The 23828-nt window shown below is 42.1% G+C and overlaps 1 protein-coding gene across 2 annotated transcripts in view; it reads left to right on the plus strand.

Moving 5' to 3' along the window:
* Window positions 1–23828, plus strand: part of LOC117091955 (1-phosphatidylinositol 4,5-bisphosphate phosphodiesterase epsilon-1) — a 245213-nt gene that overhangs the window by 79644 nt on the left and 141741 nt on the right. For both annotated transcript variants that reach the window (XM_033225009.1, XM_033224999.1), the window contains one exon: window positions 11900–12216. In XM_033225009.1, coding sequence (XP_033080900.1) covers window positions 11900–12216 — 317 coding nt within the window. The remainder of the gene's footprint in view (window positions 1–11899; window positions 12217–23828) is intronic.

The following is a 23828-nucleotide window of genomic DNA, read 5'->3' on the forward strand; positions in this document are numbered from 1 at the left end:
AGAGGTGCATAGAGCAACGTGTGGGGAAAGAGGTGTGGAGATTCCATACCCTCTCTGGGTGACCACCTTCCCAGCACCTCCTTGTGTTCATTCACCCAGAAGCTCTGTGTACCTCATAGTTGAGGAATTTTTATTGAGCCTTCATCACCTCAGCGTGATTAATTTAGTCAGTCTTCAGTTCCTTCCCGCCCCCCCCACCCTCCCCGAGGATGGTGGGTGGGGCTTAAAGTTCCAAGCTTGTAATCATGCCTTGGTTTTTCTGGTGCGCAGCCCTCATCTTGAAGCTATCCAGGAGCCCACCAAGAGTTACCTCATTAGAACAAAAGACACTCCTATCACTAGGAAACTCCAAGGGATTTAGGACCATATATGAGGGAAAAAAGATGCTCCTAGAGTTTTAGGAGCCTTATGTCAGGAACTGGGAGCAGAGACCAAATATTATATATATTTTTTTAATGTCACACATATTCTTTTCATAAAGGGAAGAGCTGAAGAGTTAAGAACAGCCTTTTTTTGGTGTTTTGGGGGAGCGGGGTCTTTTCTCAGTTGGGGGATTTATTAGTACAGTGTGTGGCAAGATGATACAGACATTTCTTTTTATAAGAGTAAGTGAGGTATCACTTGGGATCTTAAAAAATATTTTCTTTTTATTATTGTGGGCACCACACCAAAGGGTGCCAGTTGCAGGTTATAAAAACAAGGCAAAAGTTTCCATAGCCTGAAATGGTTGGAAATATGACTGAGTCTCCTCGTTGAGCTTCTAAGATGAAAGGCCCCAGAATTCCTTCTTCCTCTTGCAAATGTTAAATTAATGATGATAATAAGATGACTGACTATTGAGGGCTGAATATGTAGTAAACATTTACATGCATTTTCTTGTTTTAATTTCCCCATCATCACTGTGACATACCCATAGTTGTTTAAAACATATCCAAGGTCATGAAGCAAGTCAGCAACTGAGCTGGGCTGCGATCACACATATTAGTCCCAAGATCCCACTCTACTTCTACTCTGGGGGAGCTGCCCCCAGGAGCTTACAGCACCTGAGATCCTAACCACACCAGTAAGGGAGGCAGTAGAGTATGGAGACAATGCCCTGGACTGGGAGTCAGGGTCCCCAAGTTCTGGTCCACCTTTGCCACTAATCAGCTCTGTGACCCTGGGCAAGAAGCTTGGGCAAGAAGCTCAGAGGCATGGTTTTCTGATGTGTAAAGTGTGGAAAATTCATCCCAGCTCTCCCTATAGTTCCTTCCAATTCAGGCATTCAGCCTGAGTTCTGCCTCTTTCACCCTCTGATTGTCATTTGTGTACTGAGACTAAAAGGAAGAAAACCTTCGAGTCAGTGTAGGCTGGTGATTTCAAGATGCTGGACTTTGGTGTTGGACCGATGTGGCACTGGTTCCATTACTTATCTCAGTGTGATATTGAGCAAGTTCTTTAATTGTGTCCCCATCTGCTAATGGGAATAATAACAGCATGGGGTGCTGTGCTGTCTACATAGAGTGGTTGTGAGGATAGAGTGAGATCTCGGTAGAGAGCTTTAATGCAATTCCTGGCACACTGTAAGTACTGGGATGTTATGTTATTATATGTTAAATAATATTATAATTTATTTATGATGATGGTTGTTGATTATTATAAAACAGAGACACAGAATCCTTTCAGAATAATTAGTGTTGTTTAAATAGTTCACCCAGGTCAGACTTTGGGGCTCGGATTGCCTGCTTAGGCTGCGTTTTGAAACCATTCCATATCTAGAAGGTCAGCCATACCTCAGGACTATGCTGCTGGGTAAGAGGGCATCAGATTGTCACCAAAAACACTCCAGAGTTTCCCCTCTTGTAAACTTTGAGTCAGTAATGCCATCTTCCCCCTATGAGACAACATACTATTACAACTTACCATATGAATTTTGACTCACATATTCTTTTTTACCCAATGTAATCAGAAATAGATGAGTGATCAGTGACAGATATTGATAAAACAGTTAGTTAATGTGCTATAAAAGGAATAGATGGAAATTTCCCAATGCGGGTAGGGAATTTTTCTCTTTCAATGTTATTTAACATAGTAAGCACAGATAAAGTTATATTGACAAGATTGTTTATCACAGTGTTATTATAATGCTAAAAAGCTGTAAATATAACATAAAGAGCCATCAAAAATCTAATATTATAAGAATAGCCTCAGAGTTGGGGGGAAAGTGCATTATAGAGTTATTTTAAGCTAGAAAAGAATGTGTTCTCTGATCCTAATTTTGTGAATATTGCGTGTATTTATAGATAAATATGAAATGCAACAACAAAAATATTAGCAGAGATTACCTCTGGGTATGAGATTATTATTTTAATTTTCTTCTTCTTTTTTTTTTTTTTTTTTGAGATGGAGTTTCGCTCTTGTTGCCCAGGCTGGAGTGCAATGGCGCGATCTCGGCTCACCACAACCTCCGCCTCCCGGGTTTAAGCGATTCTCCCGCCTCAGCCTCCCGCAAATTTTCTTCTTTATACTTCTTTATATTTTCTACGTTTTGCACAGTGAGCAAAAGTTGTTTTTTTATTAATGGAGATTCTGTCAACTTTTTTCTTTTTGCTCTAAGGCTCTTCTGTCTGGTAGATTGTTTCATCTAAATATGTCTTAACTCTCAGTCTGAATATATTGGGTTTTTTTTTCTCTTTTAAGTACTGACTTAGAAGTAATATGCTTCATTGATTTTGTGAGCTCATCTTTTTCATGTAATGTTCAGGACAACTCAGACACATTTGTTGCAAGATTGATTTTGTTACTTTGAAAACCAATAACAGATAATAAGATAAAATCACCAATTAACTAACCTTTTTCTAAACCCATCGCTTCCCTGTTGACAGCAATTTTCAGCTCTTCCTGAGATTTAGTGTATTTAAGTCAGCTCTGAATCTTCTATAAGAAGAAATCAATGTTCTCTCTCTGTCTTATTTTATGTAATTAGAATTGCACCACTAAAGGACTATTAAATGTGCAATTGAGAATCTAATACTTTAAAAAAGTCTACAAAATTAATTCAAAGCAAAGGAAAATGGATAGAGTAGATAAAATAAGTTTTTCCTACTTTCTTCTCTAATTGTAACTTAAAATAACTTAAAAAAAATATATTACCATATATATTGGGAAAAAAATCTGAACAGGCCAAAAGCTGAACCAGTTTTTTGAGCATGAGAAGATTGAGATTTTGTTGCCTTGAATTTTTTGGATATTGTTTTGATTTTTTTTTTTTTTGAGACGGAGTCTCACTCTGTTACCCAGGCTGGAATGCAGTGGTGTCATCTCGGCTCACTGCAACCTCTGCCTCCTGGGTTCAAGTGATTCTTGTGCCTCAGCCTCCCAAGTAGCTGGGATTATAGGTGCCCACCACCTCACCTGGCCTCTTTTTGTATTTTTGGTAGAGACGGGATTTCACCATGTTGGCAAGGCTGGTCTCCACCTCCTGACATCAGGTGATCCACCCTCCTCGGCCTCCCAAAGTGCTGGGATTACAGGTGTGAGCCACTGGGCACGGCCCATTTTGATCTGTTTTTAAAAGTACTGTCATATGTGCATTACAAAAAAGTTGGGCAAAACAGAACTGTGTAAGAGATACACTATTATTTGGTGTGTACTGGACAGGATATGCAACATATACCTATATTTACAAAATTATTTTTTCCCTCAATAGGATAAGATTCCATTGTTCTCAACTTGCTTTTTTGTCCTCAATATTTTGTGAAATAAATTCAATTTCAGTACATATAAATTTACCTCACTTGGTCTATATTTTTGCAAGAGTTTCTGTTGGATAATATCGTAGAAGCAAGATTTCTAATACAAAGAATACACATGCTTAAAATTTTGTTTTGCCTCTTAAGAAAGCTTGTGCCCATTTCACCACCCCTCACACGGAATGGGAATGAAAGATAAAGTTTCTGACACATAGGCACATGGAGATTCTCCCAGGTTTTGATAGGATATAATTTAAAGTCACGATCAGAAGGTTGCTCAGCTGGCTTGGGGAGGAGATGCCTTCTAAAGTCAGAATCCTGTAAGGTATTCCTACCTAACTCTTCAACTCCATTCTCTACCCAGAAGAGAAAAAACTTGTGTGTGTGTGTGTGTGTGTGTGTGTGTGTGTGTGTGTAGAAATATGTCTCCTCTGCAAAGGATGCCTCAAAATGCTGAGTGTAACAGAGGGCAGATTTTTGGAGTCAGAGCTGCAATTAAATTTCAGCCCTGTCTCTCAATAGCAGGGTGTCTTTAAGCAAAATGTTTAACGTTTCTGACCTGTGTTTTATCATCTATAGCAGGGGGATAATCACACCACCATACAGGGTTCGCTGTGAGAATTAAATGTGTTGCTTAACACAAAGGGCTAATAAATGGTGACGACTAAGAGCTCAATTAATGGCTACCGTTGAGACATGAGAAAGGATGATGATGACCAAGCCAAGGGCACCTTGGAGGGGAAAGTTTTGCCCACTTTTGCAGAAAATGTGAGACAATCACTAACAGTCTAGTTAAGATATGCTATGTGGGCCGGGCACAGTAGCTCACACCTGTAATCCTAGCACTTTGGGAGGCCGAGGCCGGTGGATCACCTGAGGGCAGGAGTTCAAGACCAGCCTGGCGAAACCCTGTCTCTACTAAAAAATGCAAGTATTAGCTGGGCATGGTGACACATGCCTGTAATCCTGGCTACTTGGGAGACTGAGGCTGGAGAATCACTTGAACCCGGGAGGCAGAGGTTCATGCCACTGCACTCCAGCCTGGGCGACCTAGCAAGACATCATCTCAAAAAAAAAAAAAAAAAAAAAAGATATGCTATGTAACACTACAGCTTCCCCACCCACATCCTGGAAACCTGTTTGATTTTCACCATAGCAATTTTATCACTTTCTCATATGCATCATTACTCATTTACTGTGCTTATTGTTTATCTCCTTTCCTAGATGTTCCATATGAACAAAACTTTGTTCTTGTTCACTAAATTTCAACATCAGGATAGCTGAATACAAAGCATGGCACATAGTAGGCACTCTTTTTTTTTTTTTTTTTGAGAGAGAGTCTTGCTCTGTTGCCCAGGCTGGAGGGCAGTGGCACGATCTCCACTCACTGCAAGTTCCGACGCCTCCCGGGTTCACGCCATTCTCCTGCCTCAGCCTCCTGAGAAGCTGGGACTACAGATGCCCACCACCACGCCCGGCCAATTTTTTTTTTGTATTTTTAGTAGAGACAGGGTTTCACCGTGTTTGCCAGGATGGTCTCGATCTCCTGACCTCGAGATCCACCCACCTCGACCTCCCAAAGTGCTGGGATTACAGGCGTGAGCCACCGTGCCTGGCCCATGCTAGGCACTCTTAATGAATGAATTTCTCCTTAACATTTCTGAAACCCATTCAGATGTATTGGCAGCTAATAGTGCCAGCCCTTGGACACTGAGCATGCCCAGGATAACCCAGGCTCAGCTTGGGGTAACACAGAGGACTGGGCCAGAAGCCAGAAACTTCAGGTTCTCTCTTAGCTTTTGCCAATTCTGGGGCTAACCACTCACAAGCTGGATTTTTGGGCAATTCATGTAACAACTGAACTCAAGTTTTATTTAAAAAAAAAAAAAAACTAAAATTAGCAATGGCTACCTGTCATGACTCCCTTACATTATGCAGGATTCTTTGAGATTATCTTATAAACTCTGGATTTTCATCTGGGGAATAGCAAGAAAAAATGCTTTTACTTTTCATAGGGACCAAAAAGCAAAAAATAAATAAAAGAAAGAAAGAAATGGGAAATGGCAGGTTTTGCTGGACTCTAGCCCAAGCCCAGGGCTCTTGGGGGGATCAGGATCTGAACAACCATTTTTAGAAACTACTAACCCTGGGGGAAGGGGTTCCCCAAAGGCACTGTACCCCAAGGCATTAGGTGGAAAATGCTCATCAGATTTAAAGGCTTATGCCTTTGCCCTACCTAGTATTTCTGGGCTCTGCAGTTTATGGATAGCTTCTGGGAATGGCAGCTTATAGCTGAGGTCAGAGGCTGACTATCACCTGCAAGACAGAAAGGAGAGGGGAGGGGAAGGGAAGGGAGGGCTCTGTGTGGTGGCAAGAGGGCTCTATAGTGGTGCTCCAGCTTCTCAGAGCAGTATCCATCAAGCAAAGACTTGGCCTGGGATTCCCCTCCCTCCAGGTGGAATGATGTCTAGGTTGACCCGGAGACCCAAAAATCTAGGATGCATATGTGTTTTCATCCTCCCATCACCCCCATCTACCTTTGTTTCTTCATGAGCCACACCTGTTCTCTAGTGCCTTCTAGAAAATAAAGCTTCCTTCCTGGTTTTCTACAGTGATGCTCCATCTCTCTTAATATAGCATTCAGCCATGAGAAATAATTTACAAATTCCTAAATAATCCATAATCTCTCCCCTACTTCTATCTTTACATAGGATTCCAGCCACATGGCGAAGTAAGCCTCCTTGGAACCACCAACCTCACAAACTCCTCATGCTTCATTTCCCCCAATGAGACTCTCTGAGTATGATGAGAAACATTCTGAAAACACTGTAATCCCCATGTAAATGATATAGAGACAGACAACAAGGTTGAGGATGTGCTATGTGCTATGACACTATATTCCCCTCATGGGAATTATTAATGGCTTTGAGAAGTCCTGCAGTTAAAAAAAAAAAAAAAAGCCTGTTTAACTTTGTTTAACCCAGTAGTTCCCTAGATTGCTAACTAAGAAACTGTGCTTTGCATAAATTGAGTGTGACACACTTTGGAAAATACTGATTTAAAGTATAGGAACATTCATGTGAACTCATGGGAAGGAAAGGAGAGTGTGCTTCTGAGTTTCTGAGTTTCTATGTGCTATGCGTTATCACATAGTTGTAGTGATTGAAGTGATGGTTCCAGGCTGACCAAGGAAGGAAACTGTTTACCCTCTTGGTCAAATCTTTAACTTTGGAGTTTGAAGAGGTTATTTTATCAGATCACTCCAAGTAAACTAACACAGTAATTGATTTGTTCTGAATTAAATCACTTGAGATGCATCTATAAACCAGAATGCCAATGTGGCAATATCCTGAGTGATCAGGAGCATGAGCTCTTGAGTCAAATAGATCCCGCTCAAATCCCAGCTCTCTGATTTACTGCTTATATGACCTTATGTGAGCCTTAGCTCTCTTATGAATAAAATATGGACAATAATACTATCTATGTCCTGAATTAATCTATATAAAGCACTTGGAACAGGAAACTTTATTTTTGAGCAGAGAATCAGAATGTGAAGTTACTGTGTCTCATGGTAAATATTTCTAGACTGTGACAGTATCTAAAGATACAGTCTTCAATATGATTTGACTCTTGTCCCCACCCAAATCTCATCTCAAATTGTAATCCCCACTTGTCAGAGTAGGGGCCTGGTGGGAGATGATTGGATCATGGGGGCAGATTTCTCCCTTGCTGTTCTCGTGATAGTGAGTGAGTTCTCATGAGACCTGATGGTTTTAAAGTGTGGCGATTCCCCCCACCCTCGTCCTCTCTCTCTCCTGCCACCATGTAAGATGTGCCTTGCTTCGCCTTCACCTTCTGCCATGATTGTAAGTTTCCTGAGGGCTCCCCAGCCATGCAGAACTGTGACTCAATTAAACCACTTTCCTTTATAAATTACTCAGTCTCCAGTAGTTCTGTCAAGCAGTGTGAAAAGGAACTAATACAGCCTTACTCTTCTGTAGAATAACTTTTTTTGTTTTTTTTGAGACGGAGTTTCACTCTTGTTGCCCAGGCTGGCATGTGATGGTGCACCCTCCGCCTCCCCGATTCAAGTGATTCTCCTGTCTCAACCTCCCGAGTAGCTGGGATTACAGGTGCTCACTGCCATGCCTGGCTAATTTTTTGTATTTTTAGTAGAGACAGGGTTTCATCATGTTTGCCAGGCTGGCCTCGAACTCCTGGCCTCAAGTGATCTGCCAGCCTTGACCTCCCAAAGTGCTAGGATTACAAGAGTGAGCCACCATGCCCGGCCTAGAATAACTATTAACTGAAGAATATGGGACTGAGAGCAAACAATGAGGTGGGTAATTTTATTCACCAGACACTTCTTAAAAAGAGAAGAGCCACAGAGTCCAGTGGGCTTTATGAACTTTGCTTCATGGATGATGAGGAAGGACTAGGGGTCCTAGAACTATTCAGTTTTTTTTTTTTTTTTTTTTTGAGACGGACTCTCGCTCTGTCGCCCAGGCTGGAGTGCAGTGGCGCGATCTCGGCTCACTGCAAGCTCCGCCTCCCGGGTTCACGCCATTCTCCTGCCTCAGCCTCCTGAGTAGCTGGGACTACAGGCGCCCGCCACCGTGCCCGGCTAATTTTTTGTATTTTTAGTAGAGACAGGTTTCACCATGGTCTCGATCTCCTGACCTTGTGATCCGCCCGTCTCGGCCTCCCAAAGTGCTGGGATTACAGGCGTGAGCCACCGCGCCCGGCCAGAACTATTCAGTTTTTAATCCATCTTCCAGTGGCCCATGTTGTTAGAGAGCAAGGCTCAGAGGTAAGTTTCAGCTGAGCACTAGGGCAGTGTGTCATGTGAAGAGGAAAGAGGACATAATAAGGAGAGCTCAACAAGGATGAGGGAAAGTGGGAAGTGTTTTTTTGTTTCTTTTTTATTAAATTATTATTTTTTTATTATTATTATACTTTAAGTTCTAGGGTACATGTGCACAACGTGCAGGTTTGTTACATATGTATACACGTGCCATGTTGGTGTGCTGCACCCACTAACTCATCATTTACATTAGGTATATCTCCTAATGCTCTCTCTCCCCTCTCCCCCCTCCCCACAATAGGACCCGGTATGTGATGTCCCCTTCCTGTGTCCAAGTGATCTCATTGTTCAATTCCCACCTATGAGTGAGAACATTTGGTATTTGGTTTTCTGTTCTTGCGATAGTTTGCTGAGAATGATGGTTTCCAGCTGCATCCATGTCCCTGCAAAGGACATGAACTCATCCTTTTTTATGGCTGCATAGTATTCCATGGTGTAGTGTTTTTAACAGCTGCTAAAAGTATGGAACTTAGAAGGCAAAGAATTATGCCCCAAGAAGACTTCTGGGATGTTTTTCGTGGGATGATATGAAATCCCTGAGTAATCCAGCTTTAAGGAAACCCACACGGAAGGTCAACATTGTTTCAAAGCTTCTAGCATTCAATTTGTGTTCCTTTGAGTGTGATGTTATACTGAGATACATGCTTATATTGGGACTGCTAGATTTATTAGGGTTACAATGACCAGGTTTCTTTTTATTCTTTAATTTATTTGGGTCTCTCTTATTGCTATTTCCCACCAGTCACTAGACGTGTCATTCATTGTAACAGCACGTGATTCATATCTCAAGATATATTGCAGTTTCCCATATGACATCTTATCTTACATTATTTGCATATTATATTACATTATCTCTTCTCTTATATATTAGAGAAGTGACTGGAGTTATTTTTATTTCCTCTGCAGAGTGCTATAGTTTGAGATCATGTCTTAGAGTTGGTTACTTCTGAGAAGAGTCCTATATTTGGCCAATTCCACTGTATATAAATTATCAGTATCTAGAAATTTCAGTTGGCCTCTTTCATCAAGTCACATTCAGATTCAATTTTCAGGAAACTTAGTTTCTAAACTATTCAGAAAGTTAGAGAGGGAGGCCATGTAGGGTAGATGTAAGCATCAACTTGATTTTAATTTTTTTAAATATGAGCTTAGATAAAACCAAATATAATTTGATAGTCTCCATTTTTTGCTGCAGAAGATTTTTGATAATTTGGTCCAAAAGATGTATTAAAATGCTTAGAGTCAACCAGAACCAACCTGGTTTCCATTTTTCTGTCCCATGTCCTCAATGGTTTAGTAATTTGGACAGAGAGGATGGCCTGATTTTTTGATCAGAAGATATAGTGACCATACTCATGGAAGAAGGAATTAGGGACTGTGGGCTACCTGGTGTAGAAGGTACATAGTGAAGGGAAAGATAGAGAGGATTTGGAGTTTAAAGGATAAGGGATGTCCTATGTGTTAGTTTTTAAGGAAAAAGGAAACTGAACATTTGGGTGTGCAAAGAAGTCAGTAGAAAGCGAGGGATTAAAGGTGGAGATAACCACTGACGCAAGTTCTGGAAGAGACAAAGGCAGATTTCATCACAAACCTGGATGGGCCTTGCAGAGAAGGGAGCACATGCCGTTTTCAGGTAAGCAGAAGATGGAGGAAATGTAAGGCATCTGAACGGAAGAAGTTTCTGACACGATCTACACTGTCACAGCATAGTTAAGAAACAGTCGAATGACTGTAAGAAAAACAAACACAGGTTTGGAAGTGTGAGAAGAATAGAAAAGAGGATAGTGAGTTGTTTAGGAAAAAATACATGTTTGTGTCAACTTTGAGCCACACTGAGGGCCTAGCTGAAGTTAGATAACAGGAATTAGCAACAGCCCCATCACTAAGTAGCATACTTGTCAGTGTCATCATACAGCAGCCCAGAAGCCAAGGAACGGGTGGTTGGAGTCTGCCCAGCATTGGGGATTGGGATGTGCCTGTGGTGGAAAGTCAAGTTGTCTTCTTAGGGAATCTCTGGCTGGTGAGTGCCAGCTAAAATGCTTATCACGGCACCAGACCAAAGCCAGGGAACTAGAAGTTTGCTGAGGACAGAGAAGTTTTACTAGAGAGAATAGAAGGGAAGAAAGAAGTCAAATTCAGGGATGATGACTTCGGAGTTTAATAATACAGACATGAAGCAGTTTGGAGTGATAATTCCAAAGTTTTCTGCAATGGAGATTTAGAAAACAGTCAGAGAATATTGAGGTCTGAATGTGAAGGAAGTCGTCCTTACGAACTTTGCTGTTAGCCAGTGTCCAGGCTGGATGACAGGTATTTCCAGGAAGAGAATGAGTGACATGAATATGTGACATTTCCCCAACTCAGGTGACCACAAAATTGTTTTTTCTTGCAAATGCCAGTATTCCAGAGATCATACTTTGGAAAACTCTGTTCTAGGGCTCATCATAGACTTTCCGTTTGTTGAATGAATGAGTTACAGGTAAGAAGTTAAGAGGCAGCCTGGGAGGGTGTCAAAGAAAGGCAAGTGTGGTGTCTCTAATTACAGGAATCATTTTGAGCCTAGGCATCCCCCACTCTGGTACTTCCATCTCATGCACTGCCACCTTCTCTCCTGCATCTCTCTGTCACCTTCTTGCTACCAGTTGTGGGCCAGGAGTAAGATTTATTTATTTAGATACATCTCCTTATTACCTATTCCTTTCTTATGTCTGTAGATGGTTCTGTTCTTGCAAACCCCCAAATAGATATCAATGAAATCAAAGTCACTCTTTGGAGGTGAAGGGTTGGCAGAGAATACTATGACATTTTGAAACCTTTTGTCCAGAGAGTCTCTGGGTCCCCAGGTGTCCTGCCCATTTACACATAATATGCATATACATATTCCTCACCCCATAGCCTTCTTTCCTCTTCCATTTAAGTTCGCTATGCTTATACTCACCCTCATTTCATGTCACTCTGATGGTAGTTAGCAAAGGAGGATAAGGAGGCAAATGGTGTTTTACAAAGCATAGGAAACTGGTTGGGGAATGATGTGCTAGATTAATGCTGCTTCTGAAAATGGAAAAAAACAACCCTACCACCACCACCACTGCCACTCCACTCCCACCCCATTAGGTGACTAGAAGACAGACAGGACAAATATCAGAAAGGTCTTTGTAAAAAGAAAGAAAAATGGTACAGAACTCTTCACTAAGCAGGGGATTTGGTTAAAGAACATAGAAGATTTGGAATGGCTCTCAAGTAAATATCTGTTGCAGGAGACACCAGATTTGGTGTAACCACGACTTCTGTTGCTTTGTTTTAGAACGCCAGCCAGGCCCCTCTGTGGCCAATTCCAACACCCTCCCTTCAAGTTCAGCTGGGATCAGCAAGGAGCTGATCGATCTGCAGCCTCTCATCCAGTTCCCAGAGGAAGTCGCCAGCATCCTGATGGAGCAGGAGCAGAGTATTTACCGCAGGGTCTTGCCGGTCGACTACCTTTGCTTCTTAACACGGGACTTGGGCATTCCCGAATGCCAGAGGTCCCTGCCCTGCCTCAAAGCATCCATCTCAGCATCAATTCTTACCACTCAGAATGGAGAGCACAATGCCCTTGAAGATCTGGTGATGAGGTTTAATGAGGTAAGAAGCCACTTTTTGATGTCTTGGTATTTGACTCACCCATAAGTGATTTTCAAGCATACCTCCTCTTCTAGGTTTGTCTGTTCCTGATGTGTCTCATTTCACTCTGTCTTGCCACTTCCATGATGGCTGTTTTTCTTTCCAGCAAAGAGACAGACACCACATTGCAATCCTTCCTCTCACTGTACCCCAACTTGCCCTTAAGCCTAATTGATCTCAACTCCATTCCACATAGCATTACCCAGTCCACCAATCCTAGTCCCTTTGGGCACCCAGAATGCCAATCTCCAACCCCTTCCTCTCCCCCACCAACCCCTCGTTCCCAAAGGTGCTTTTAAAACCACATATCGGCCGGGCGCGGTGGCTCAAGCCTGTAATCCCAGCACTTTGGGAGGCCGAGACGGGCGGATCACAAGGTCAGGAGATCGAGACCATCCTGGCTAACACGGTGAAACCCCGTCTCTACTAAAAAATACAAAAATCTAGCCGGGCGAGGTGGTGGGCGCCTGTAGTCCCAGCTACTCCAGAGGCTGAGGCAGGAGAATGGTGTAAACCCGGGAGGCGGAGTTTGCAGTGAGCTGAGATCCGGCCACTGCACTCCAGCCCGGGCGACAGAGCGAGACTCCGTCTCAAAAAAAAAAAAAAAAAAAAAAAAAAAAAAAAAAAAAACCACATATCTCAATTTTGAGTCCTGACAGCATGATCCCTGACCACATTCGTATAACCAACCCCCTGACCCCCTTCTATTATTAGGACTCCCTCAGCAGAAACACCTAGGTCAGCAGAGCAGGCAGCAACCAGGGGGCAATTCACTGAGGGACAGTAAATCACCTCGGTTCTCTCTCTGCATCCCATGAAGATCTTCAGCCCCAGAATGTCACTCCAAAGCCTCTGAGACCACATCGGAAGCTAGTTCTGAAGAAGACAGGTGTGACTGGAGTCTGGGAATACTTAGGACAAAGTCATTGTGTGGGGGTCTAGAGACTCACTGGGAGATCAAGAGCCACTGGCTGACATCCCTATGGCCCTGGGGCAGGGAAGAGCAGCAGGAAGGAGCAGGGAGTCTCCATGCAGTGCTGGGGTCTGGCCGACTGCACTCTTGGGCTTAGAAGGCACTTTCTCTTAGTAATGTAGCCCATACCCAGAGTTTTCTATTCTACATTTTATGTTTTAGACTTAATTTCTTTTGTTTTGTGTATTCAATCACAAAATTTTAATCAGTATGTTTGTGGGTTGTTAGTTGGCTGAACACAGATACAGTAGTTGCCTATTTTGGTCATTTAGTAAACTCTACCTAATGCTAACAGGATATTCCTATTCTGAATCATATGTATCTCTGATTGACTGAGGATCTGTCAGCCTTTGTTACTTAAACACTTTCTGGCCAGGTGCGGTGGCTCATGCCTGTAATCCCAGTGCTTTAGGCAGGAGGATCGCTTGAGGCTGGGAGTTCAAGACCAGACTGAGCAAAATAGCAAGACCTTGTCTATACAAATTTAAAAATTAGCTGGGCATGGTGGTGCACGCCTGTAGTCTCAGCTACTGTGGAGGCTGAGACCAGAGGATCCCTTAGCCCAGAAGGTTAGAGGCTTCAGTGAGCTAGGATCACGTCATTGTACTCCAGCCTGGGTGACAGAGCGAGACACCATCTTTAGAAAAAAACACAAAACATTTTCTAACTGTAGCTCACTTTGCAGCCTCCATAGCTTGCAAATCAAAATCCTGATGATGGTTGTAAATGTCAGTGACCATGATAAGGCCCATGAATACAGCAAGTGTAAGAGGCTGAGCTCAAGCAGTTCTGTATCCAGACATGTCCTGAACACCAGTCTATCTGGCACTATTGTGCTAACCATTTTATATGTACCACTTACTTGCTCCTTACAACAACCTTGGGAGACAGATGTTGTCATAAGCCCCATCTTATCAATGGGAAACTGACGTATGTGGAGATGAAGTGATTTTCCCAAGATTACACAAGTGGTAGGTGGTGATTTTGGTTTAATCCCACATACTCAGGCCCTGAAGCCTGGGCTTTGAACGACTATAGGATGCTGTTTCCCACCTGCAGCAGGATTGCATTGGCGGGTGGTGCCTGCTAAAACTGCAGATTCCTGGTCCCACCCCAAACTGAGTAAGACAGAATCTCTGACAGAATCTCTGGGAGTCCACTGAGAGCTTGCAAACCTCACTGCCCCGAAGTTGTTTTTAAAAATAAATCTCCTGATGTTCTTGATTTTCCTTACTGATAAAAATGGGATGGAAAAATGAAAGTTCCAGTAAACTGAGTGACTTTATTAGTGGATTTCACTGTATTTCATGAATTATTTTAAACTTCCAGATCTACCCACTCTCACATCCTTAGGATCCTATCTTGTCTTTATTTTTAAATTTCCACCTGAACTTAAAAATGAATTACCAAAACTTTTAAAATCTAATTTTAAATTAAACTTGGATTTCTTCCATTCACTTCCATAACCTTGGGAATCAAAGACAAATCAGTGATTTCACTAATTCAGAGTTAGTGATGATATGACCTACATCTGGGTAGAGGCAGACTTTGGACTATCTCTGAAAATAGTTTAGCTAAGCAACTTCAGAACGTAAACAAGATTTCTGGGAAAACACTTAAACTACTTAAGAGAACAGTCTGTTTCAAGTATTCTCAAGCATCTATTTTCATACAAATTATGGGTATGCTGATTAAAAATCAGTCTTACATAGGCAAATCCCAAATGATCTCTACTAAACATGACTGGAATAGCTAATTTCTAGTTCTTTTGTATACCATCAAAAGAGAATTATCCAATTCAGATTTTTCACCTATTTTGAATGGCCTTGCCTTCAAATTAGCATGACTTTACAGACGGTAAAGAAAAGGAAGAAATGGAGTTTGCATTTATTTAATAGATGCTCTGGACTGGACATTTTTACATTTTTTAAAATCTCATTCAATTCTTATGACAGTTGTCATCATCCCTGTCTTGCAGACGAAGAAAGTGAAGCTTAGGCAACAAAATAAATAATGATAGTGTTGGATTATGGCCCATAGAGTAAAAAATAAATATTTTTGAATCCATACTGATACAAATAAATCAGTGTGGTGGGGTTGGGGAGTAGGGACAGCAATTACTTATAGAAAAATGTCAATTAATAAATGCAGAAAGAATTAGAAAAATAGAAAATCATCATTAGAACACTACAGTAGCCGGGCGCGGTGGCTCAAGCCTGTAATCCCAGCACTTTGGGAGGCCGAGACGGGCAGATCACGAGGTCAGGAGATCGAGACCATCCTGGCTAACATGGTGAAACCCCGTCTCTACTAAAAAATACAAAAAACTAGCCGGACGAGGTGGCGGGCGCCTGTAGTCCCAGCTACCTGGAAGGCTGAGGCAGGAGAATGGCGTAAACCCGGGAGGCGGAGCTTGCAGTGAGCTGAGATCCGGCCACTGCACTCCAGCCTGGGTGACAGAGCCAGACTCCGTCTCAAAAAAAAAAAAAAGAACATTACAGTAATAACTGTCGCAGGCAAGAACCACTGATGAATTCTAAAATTATTGGGCAAAAGTAAGTTTGATGAGAAATAGGATATTTGCAAATAGTCTCAAAGCATCTCTCCACAAGGTATTTATTAATACAAAGGCAAAATAGAACAGTGGAGAAACCCGGTAGACATTGGCTTGACCAAGCGATCAAGGCTAACATGATTAGTAATGAGACATATCAACATATGCCTCCTGATGTGGTGCCCTGAGAAAGGCAGGACTTCATCTCTATGGTGTTCTTGCCAAAAACACACTACATAAATCTAGTAATGAAAAAAATATCAGGCAACTCTAAAATGAAAGACATTCTACTCTTCAAAAAGCATCAAGGTCATAAAAAGTAAGAAAAAATTGAGGAACTATTAAAGGCTAGAGGAGACCAGGAGACGTAACAACTAAATGCAGCGTGGGATCCTAGTGGATCTTGGACTAGAAAAAGACATTAATGGAAAAACTGGAGAAACTCTGAGGTGTATAGTTTAGTTAGTATGATTGTATCAATGTTAATTCCCTGGTTTTGACAATTGTGCTATGATTATGAAAGATGCTAACATTAGAGGAAGCTGAGTGAAGGGTGTACAAGAACTCTCTGTACTCTTTTGCAACTTTTCTGTAAATCTAAAATTACTTCAAAATAGAAAAAAAATTTTAAGCAGTGAGCTCAGAGAGATTGAGTCACTTGTCTAAGTAGCTGAGTGGTTATCAGAATCCAGATCTTTCTTCAAAGTCTATCTCTTCTCACCCAGCTGCTTCTCTCTTGTTAACTTATCAGGTTCAAGTCTGTAGTAAAACCTGGCTTGCTAATTGAGAATTTAATTAGACTTGGGTCTCCTTTCCCTCTTCCCTCCCTATCTTTCTACTCCTTTTCTAAATCTCCTGTGTGTCTATCCTTTTTCTACTTCTCTTTCTGTTTCTATTTTTATCCAGTTTCCCATTATCTAGGTTCCTGCCATCACTCCCTCATTCATTCATTCCTTCATTCATTCACTCAAGACATTTATTTATTTGAATTTTTTAGTTTTAATTTTTGTGGGTACATAGTAGGTGTATATATTTATGGGATATAGAGGATATTTTAGTACAGGCATACAATGTGTAATTACAACAGAGTAATTAGGGTACCCATCATCTCAAGCACTTATCCATTGTATTAAGAAAACCCAATTACACTCCTTTTGTTATTTTTAAATGTACAGTTAAATTATTATTGACTATAGTCACTCTTTTGTACTATCAAATACTAGATCTTACATTTTTTTCTAACTATTGTATGTACCCATTAACTATCCCCACTTTCTCCCTCACTCTCCTCTACTACCTTTCTCACCCTGTGGTAACCATCCTTCTACTTTCTGTCTCCATGAGTTCAATTGTTTTAATTTTTTAGCTCCCACAAGTAAGTGAGAACACACAGAGGTTGTCTTTTTGTGCCTAGCTTATTTCACTTAACATAATGACCTTTAATTCAATTCATGTTGTTGCAAATGACAGGATCTCATTCTTTTTTATGGCTGAATTATATATATATGTGCTACATTTTCTTATCTATTCATCTTGTGGATGGACACTTAGGTTGCTTCCACATCTCGGCTATTGTGAACAGTGCTGAAATCAACATGGGAGTGCAGATGTCTCTTCCATAGACTGGTTTTCTTTCTTTGGCGTCTATACCTAGAGGTGGGATTGCTAGATCACTGAAGACATGCTTATTGGCTGGGCACAGTAGCTCACACCTATACTCCCAGCACTTTGGGAGACCAAGGCACGCAGATGGCTTGAGCCCAGGAGTTTGAGACCAGCCTGGGGAACATAGCAAAACCCCATCTCTACAAAAAGTACAAAAAATTAGCCAGGCATGGTGGTGCATGCCCTGTGGTCCCAGCTACTTGGGAGGCTGAGGTGAGAGGATTGTCTGAGCCTGGGAGGTCGAGGCTGCAGTGAGCCGAGATTGTACTACTGTGCTTCAGCCTGAGCGACAGAGTCCCTGTCTCAAAAAACAGACACATTGAGCACCTAATGTTCTCTAGTCTTCTCTTTTTTTCCATTGGCGTGTCAGACGTATTTTTAAAACTAGGAGTTAGCAGTATATGGTGAAAATTGACGTTATGAGCCCATACTTTGATTCTGCCAAAATTGGGTACACAAAGTAAATGCACTTTCCTCAGCGGAAAGAAGATGTATATTCCTTGGAACATTATAGTATCTTAAAGGCAAGACAGAGAATATTAGCTCCATTGCAGGTGCTAGTCACTTGGGGTGGGGGGAAGTGAATGCATTTACTCATGCATCCATTCAGTTAATCCAGCGCTTCTTAGAAGCAGTGTACTGTGGTAGATATGCACTAAGGAAAGTAAATAGAAGTCTGCCAGAAGCTACCAGACATGGACACAAATATCTACCAAAAAAGGCAGAAAGTAAGTGCAGTGAGAGTGGCACCAACAGAGAAGGCTGGGGTGTCTAGGGGGGTGACAAGATCTCATTCTACTGAGCCCTAGAGTCTGGCGCTGGGTCTTGAGAGTTGGGAGGAACAGAGGGGGAAGTTCATAGGAAATGGAAGGCAGTCCAGACAAGAAGACAATCAGACAGTTTTTGTCATGAGCAAGACTGATGGTTTAGGAAGGCAGCTTGTTCCAGATTGCCCCCAGAACCACGCTTATGAGCTAGAAGTTTCTATATTCTAACAACTCTGTACACAATGACTTAACTGTAATGCGGGAAAAAGGAAGAAAATTCCTAATGCTTTTTGGGCAGTGTTGCGTAATTATAAAATGCAACTCAAAGTACGACCGTGAAATTACTGAAAAGGTTCAGCTTACATTAATGAAAGCCTGGAGATAAAACATTTAAAATCAGTTTGGATTGTGGCTTGGAAGCAATGTTTCCTCCCCATTCCCCCTTCTCCTGCCCTGTTAGATTCTGGTGCACACACTAGAGAAACTTCTTAAAAGCAGTCTCTCTTTATCCTTGAAAAGAAACGGAAGCACAAGGAGGGGTCAGTCCTCAGGCAGAGCTAGTCAAGATCTGTGTTGAGGGTGGGCTTCATCCTGCTTTGCTTAGTTTAGGAGACAGGCCTTCCCAAACTTTCTTAATCTGAACACCTCTCTGTAGTCATATTCCTGATCTAAAGCTCTTAGAAGCTAGTGTTCTTTCTCTCTCCTTTCAGATGGAGCAGACTAACTTCTTGACCACCCACGAAATCTCTCACTTTGACAGCCTCAAATCATTTTGTTCTTTTTTCCCCTCCTCGTCTTCCTGTGTCTAGCTTACCCTCATTCTTTTTTGATCTTACTTTTTAAAAATTCCTCTTAAAATAAATTCCCAAACCCTTTATCTTTTCTAGAGGAAATGCAAAGGCATTTTTATAGACAATTTTACCGAAAAGATTACATACTTTAGTGCATGCAGGTGAGAAGAGAGGAGAGGCAAATCGAGATTGCAGGGCATCCTTCCTCCCTTAGCTTCCTCTGCCCACTTTCCTGAGAAGCACCTTGGTGGAACGTGGAGTGAGGGGAAGGATCCTGGCATCACAGTTCTGAGTCACTAGCTCTCAAACCTCATGTCTCCTTAATATGGCCTTTGCTCTTGTGTTGTTTGCCAGTGATGATTTTGGGGGTTGGAACCCTTCATTGCATCTACAGCTGGTCCTTGGGATCGATCACCTGAGTAAATTTTTGACTCCATAACCTGTCACCACCCACATCACTTCTAGGCACTCTTTTGTGTAACAGACAGTTGATATCTCTGGCTGGAAAGTGATTGTCAAGGGGCTATATGCAGGTTCACTTTTTTCTATGTCCTAAGAGAGCAGTTTTTGCTTGTCGGGTGGTTCTTGGCAACACCATTCAGCAGGGCTCCTTTTTCAGACAAGCTGGTCTGGGCACAGGTCGTGAGCCCTAGATTGAGACCCCCTGTTCTACTGAGACCCCAGCAGACTCTATGAGGCTTCTGCCTGGCTCTGCCCTGGGTGTCTTTTCCCCTCCCCCATTCTGTGTGGTCAACCTGAGCATTCGTCAGCCAGCTTCCCTCTACCACACAAACCTGGGCAGCCCAAAGTGACAATGAGTTGTTGCTTGTTCCTTCTGTCTGGATGGTTTCACCAGATGCCAATTCAACAGTTTAAAGGCCATCCTCTCTATAAAGAATGCTAAGGTGCAGCTTAACTTCCTGGTAAAGAGTAGTAAGAATAAATAAACCATCTGGTCAAAGAAGAGCCGTTTGAGCTTTCAGTCAGAATTCCTTATGTACTTCATAGCAATGATGATCGCTTTGGCAGATTCCAGCATCTAAAAGCCTGTCTGGTGATAGCCAGGGAAAGACCATTTCAGCACAGTAAGCAGAAAGCATAGCATGTTATAATGATGTGAGGCAGTGTCATGTCCAAATAGGTTCTTTCACCTGAAATGTTTTAGAAAAAATATTGGTTTTGAATTTGTATATTGAACCATGTTTAGAAACATCTCTATAAAAGTTTTCCCCCTCTTTTGTAAAAGCAGACGGCAGAGCAAATCATCTGTTCAGGGCTGCTTTACAAACTTCCTTCCTCACATCTGAACACTTACAGGATAAACTGCTGACAAAAACCCCCTCAGGGTAAGGGAAATTTCAGCTCACTTTGGAAAATCACATTTTTCCTTGACAAAGCACATCTCCGTCTGAGAGCAGATGTTGTATTCTTTCTCTGGAACGTTTCACTGCCCATTCCAGGAGTAACAGATACTTTACTCCAGAAATGTCTCTACTAAAAACAATACAGGAGGCAAATAAATACAGAGACTCAGCTGTGCAGGGCGGCGTCCTAAGCGCAAGGTTATTTGTAGGTGGCACTTCCATCCTGGAGCTGACTGACAACAAATCATGTCTCATGGTTCCTGGCAGTCAGCACCCACACAGGGCTTTCCTCACCCAGAGTAACACGTAGGGCTGAGAAATAAGGGGGCACGGAGGCTTGACATCATTCAGGTGCCACTCTGGAGTCAGGCTGCCTGGGTCCTGATCCACCATTCCCAGCTGTGCAACCTCAAGCCAGATACCTAAGCCTTCATCTTTATCTTATTTTGATTTTAGTTTTATTTTTTTGAGACAGGTCTCTGTTTCCCAGGCTGGAGTGCAGTGGCTGATCTTTGCTCAGTGTAGCCTCAACCTCTCAGGCTCAAGCGATCCTCCCACCTCAGCCTCCCAAATAGTTGGGACTACAGGTGCACACCACCTCGCCCGGCTAATTTTTGTATTTTTAGTAGAGATGGGATTTCACCATGTTGTCCAGGCTGGTCTGGAACTCCTGAGCTCCAGAGATCCACCTGCCTTGGCCTCCCAACGTGCTGGGATTTCAGGCAAGCGCCACCAGCCTAATCTCTCATCTTTAAATGGGGCCAATAATATACCTACCCCAAATGCTTTATGTGAGTAAAAGAACATGTCAAATAAATGACGTGTTTAAAGCACTTATTAGGGACCAAAGACACAGTAGTGGTGTGATGTTAGTTACAAAAACAAAAAACAAAACAAAACAAAACAAAACAAAAAACACTAACATAACTGCATTATTAGAATAATGATAATAAATTCCATTTTTTGTTATTGTGATCACCCCCACTTAACAGATGAGAAAACTGAGGCACAGAGAGACTAAGTGAATAACCTGTAGTTTCAGAGCTGACAATTGAACCCAGGTGTTCTGGCTTCCAGAGCCAGCATTCTTGGCTCATCTGCTTGGTACTTTTGAATCAAAAGCTGAAGGACCTTCTTTCCACCACTCGATTCTCTTACTCTAAATGAAACCATTTTCCTCGCAATAGGATTCAGAATTTTTTTATGATTTCAATATGTGTAAAAATGTTGACCTGTTTGTTGATTTTAACCTATGTGCTAACTTCCTGATACTGTAAATACAGCATCTCCTTTTAACTGGGAGACTGTGGCCATTCAAATGGGGAGGACAACAACATCTCAATGTCTGAGAATATTAGAGCATGGGGGATAATTTATCGTTTCCACAGCACCAGGCAGAAGGCAGATTTCAGATTTTTGGCTTTTCAAGTCCCTTCTTGGCTCTGAGGTTTCCTTAAGTGTGAAATGCCTGAGAAAGATTGCCCCCAAAATCTAAAGGAGTTTATTTATATTCCTCTCTTGACCACGTCATTTCTACTATATTTTTCCTCCTCTCTCTCTGTTCATTCCTATTTTACATGAAACCTGCACGCTTAGCAGTGATGGTGCTATGGTTTGAATGTGTTTACTCCAAAACTCAGGTGTTGCCACTGTGATGGGATTAAGAGTTGGGACCTCTAAGAGGTGATTAGGCCGTGAGGGCTCCTCCATCATCAATGGGATTAAGGCCCTTGTAAAAGAGACTTCATGCAGCATTCAGCTTACTTGCCCTTTCACCTTCTGCCATGTGAGGACACAGTGTCCCCTTCAGAGGATGCAGCTCTCACCAAACAACCAAAATTGTTAGCACTTTGTGGAGCTCCCAGGCTCCAGAACTATGAGAAAATAAATTTCCACTCTTTATACATTACACAGTCTGTGGTATTCTGTTATAGCAGCACAAAATGGACTAACACAGATAGCTTTGAAATTCAAAATCTTAAGTCCTACGTGTGCTCCCAGTTGGGGCAGCAGAAGGAGGCAGTGGGAAGGGCTGCCTTGCACCTTGTCAGGCAGGACTGGCACACCTGCACTCATTCTTCAGCCGTCTAATGTGACTTCCTTGAACAGTAGTTCTCACTGATGAGCAGAATGAAGACAACGGGAATCAGAATAGTTTTAAAATGCGCACATGTCCGTAGTCCACCCCCAAGAGATTCTGCCTCCATGGATGCAAGGTGGGGCCCAGGCATTTATAATTTTAAAAAATGCCATGAAGGCCAGGCTTAGTGGCTCACTCCTACAATCCTAGTAGTTATCTGAGGCAGGAGGGTTGCTTGAGTCCGGGAGTTCAAGACCAACCAGGAGTTCAAGACCAACATAACAAGATCCTGTATCTACAAAAAATTTAAAAATTGACAGGGCATGGTGATGCATACCTGTAGTTCCAGCGACTGGGGAGGCTGAGGTGGGAGGATCATTTGGCCCAGGAGTTGAGGCTGCAGTGAGCTAGGTTGATGCCACTATACTCCAGTCTGAATGATAGAGTGAGACCCTTTCTCTAAAATTTAAAATAACCAAAAGGAAAAAACATAACTTCATGAGATAACACTGATGCCACCAACACAGCAACAGCTGAGAATCACTGCTCTAGAACATCAGTCACAGCAGCACTCAAAGATAATAAAGCTGTATCCCAAAGCAAATAGGAGGAAAATGTCCTCCTTCCTTTTCTTTCTGTTTTTTTTTTTTTTTTTTTCATTTTTTCCTCATAGTACTGCAATGGAGGACTTCATTTTGAAGCAGGAGGAAAATGGCATCTATCTTTGGGGTCATCCATTAGTGCAGATAATTGAGAATTGTTCAAAGTACACTTAAATAAATGTAATGGCTTGTTTTCCCTCCCTTCATTTCTTTTTTTTTTTTTTTTTTTTGAGACAGAATCTCACTGTGTCACCCAGGCTGGAGTGCAGTGGTGTGATCTCGGCTCACTACAACCTCCGCCTCCCAGATTCAAGCAATTCTCATGCCTCAGCCTCCCAAGTAGCTGGGATCACTGATGTGCACCACCACACTTGGATAATTTTTGTGTTTTTTTTTTTTTAGTAGAGACAGGGTTTCACCATGTTGGCCAGGCTGGTCTTAAACTTCTGGCCTCAAGCAATCCACCTGCCTTGGCCTCCCAAAATGCTGGGATTACAAGCATGAGCCACCATGCCCGGCCCATCTTCATTTCTATTCTTTCTTCTTTCCTTCATTCCTTCCTTTTCTTCTTTCCTTTCTTGCTTTCTTTTCTTTGCTCTTAGTACTACAAAATGGAGGACGTGATTTTGAACCCTTTAACATTTAAACTATGTCATTACTATAATAGGTTATCTTCATTCTCAGTTCTCCTTCTTAAAGCTCACATTGTATCTCTAGGATTTAACTGGCCCAGAAAGTTAACTGTCAAAGCCATTGACTTATTAGAGAGCTGTTTAA

The sequence above is a fragment of the Trachypithecus francoisi genome, unplaced genomic scaffold (genome assembly GCF_009764315.1).
Source record: "Trachypithecus francoisi isolate TF-2019V2 unplaced genomic scaffold, Tfra_2.0 Contig01436, whole genome shotgun sequence".
Taxonomy (NCBI): Eukaryota; Metazoa; Chordata; class Mammalia; order Primates; family Cercopithecidae; genus Trachypithecus; species Trachypithecus francoisi.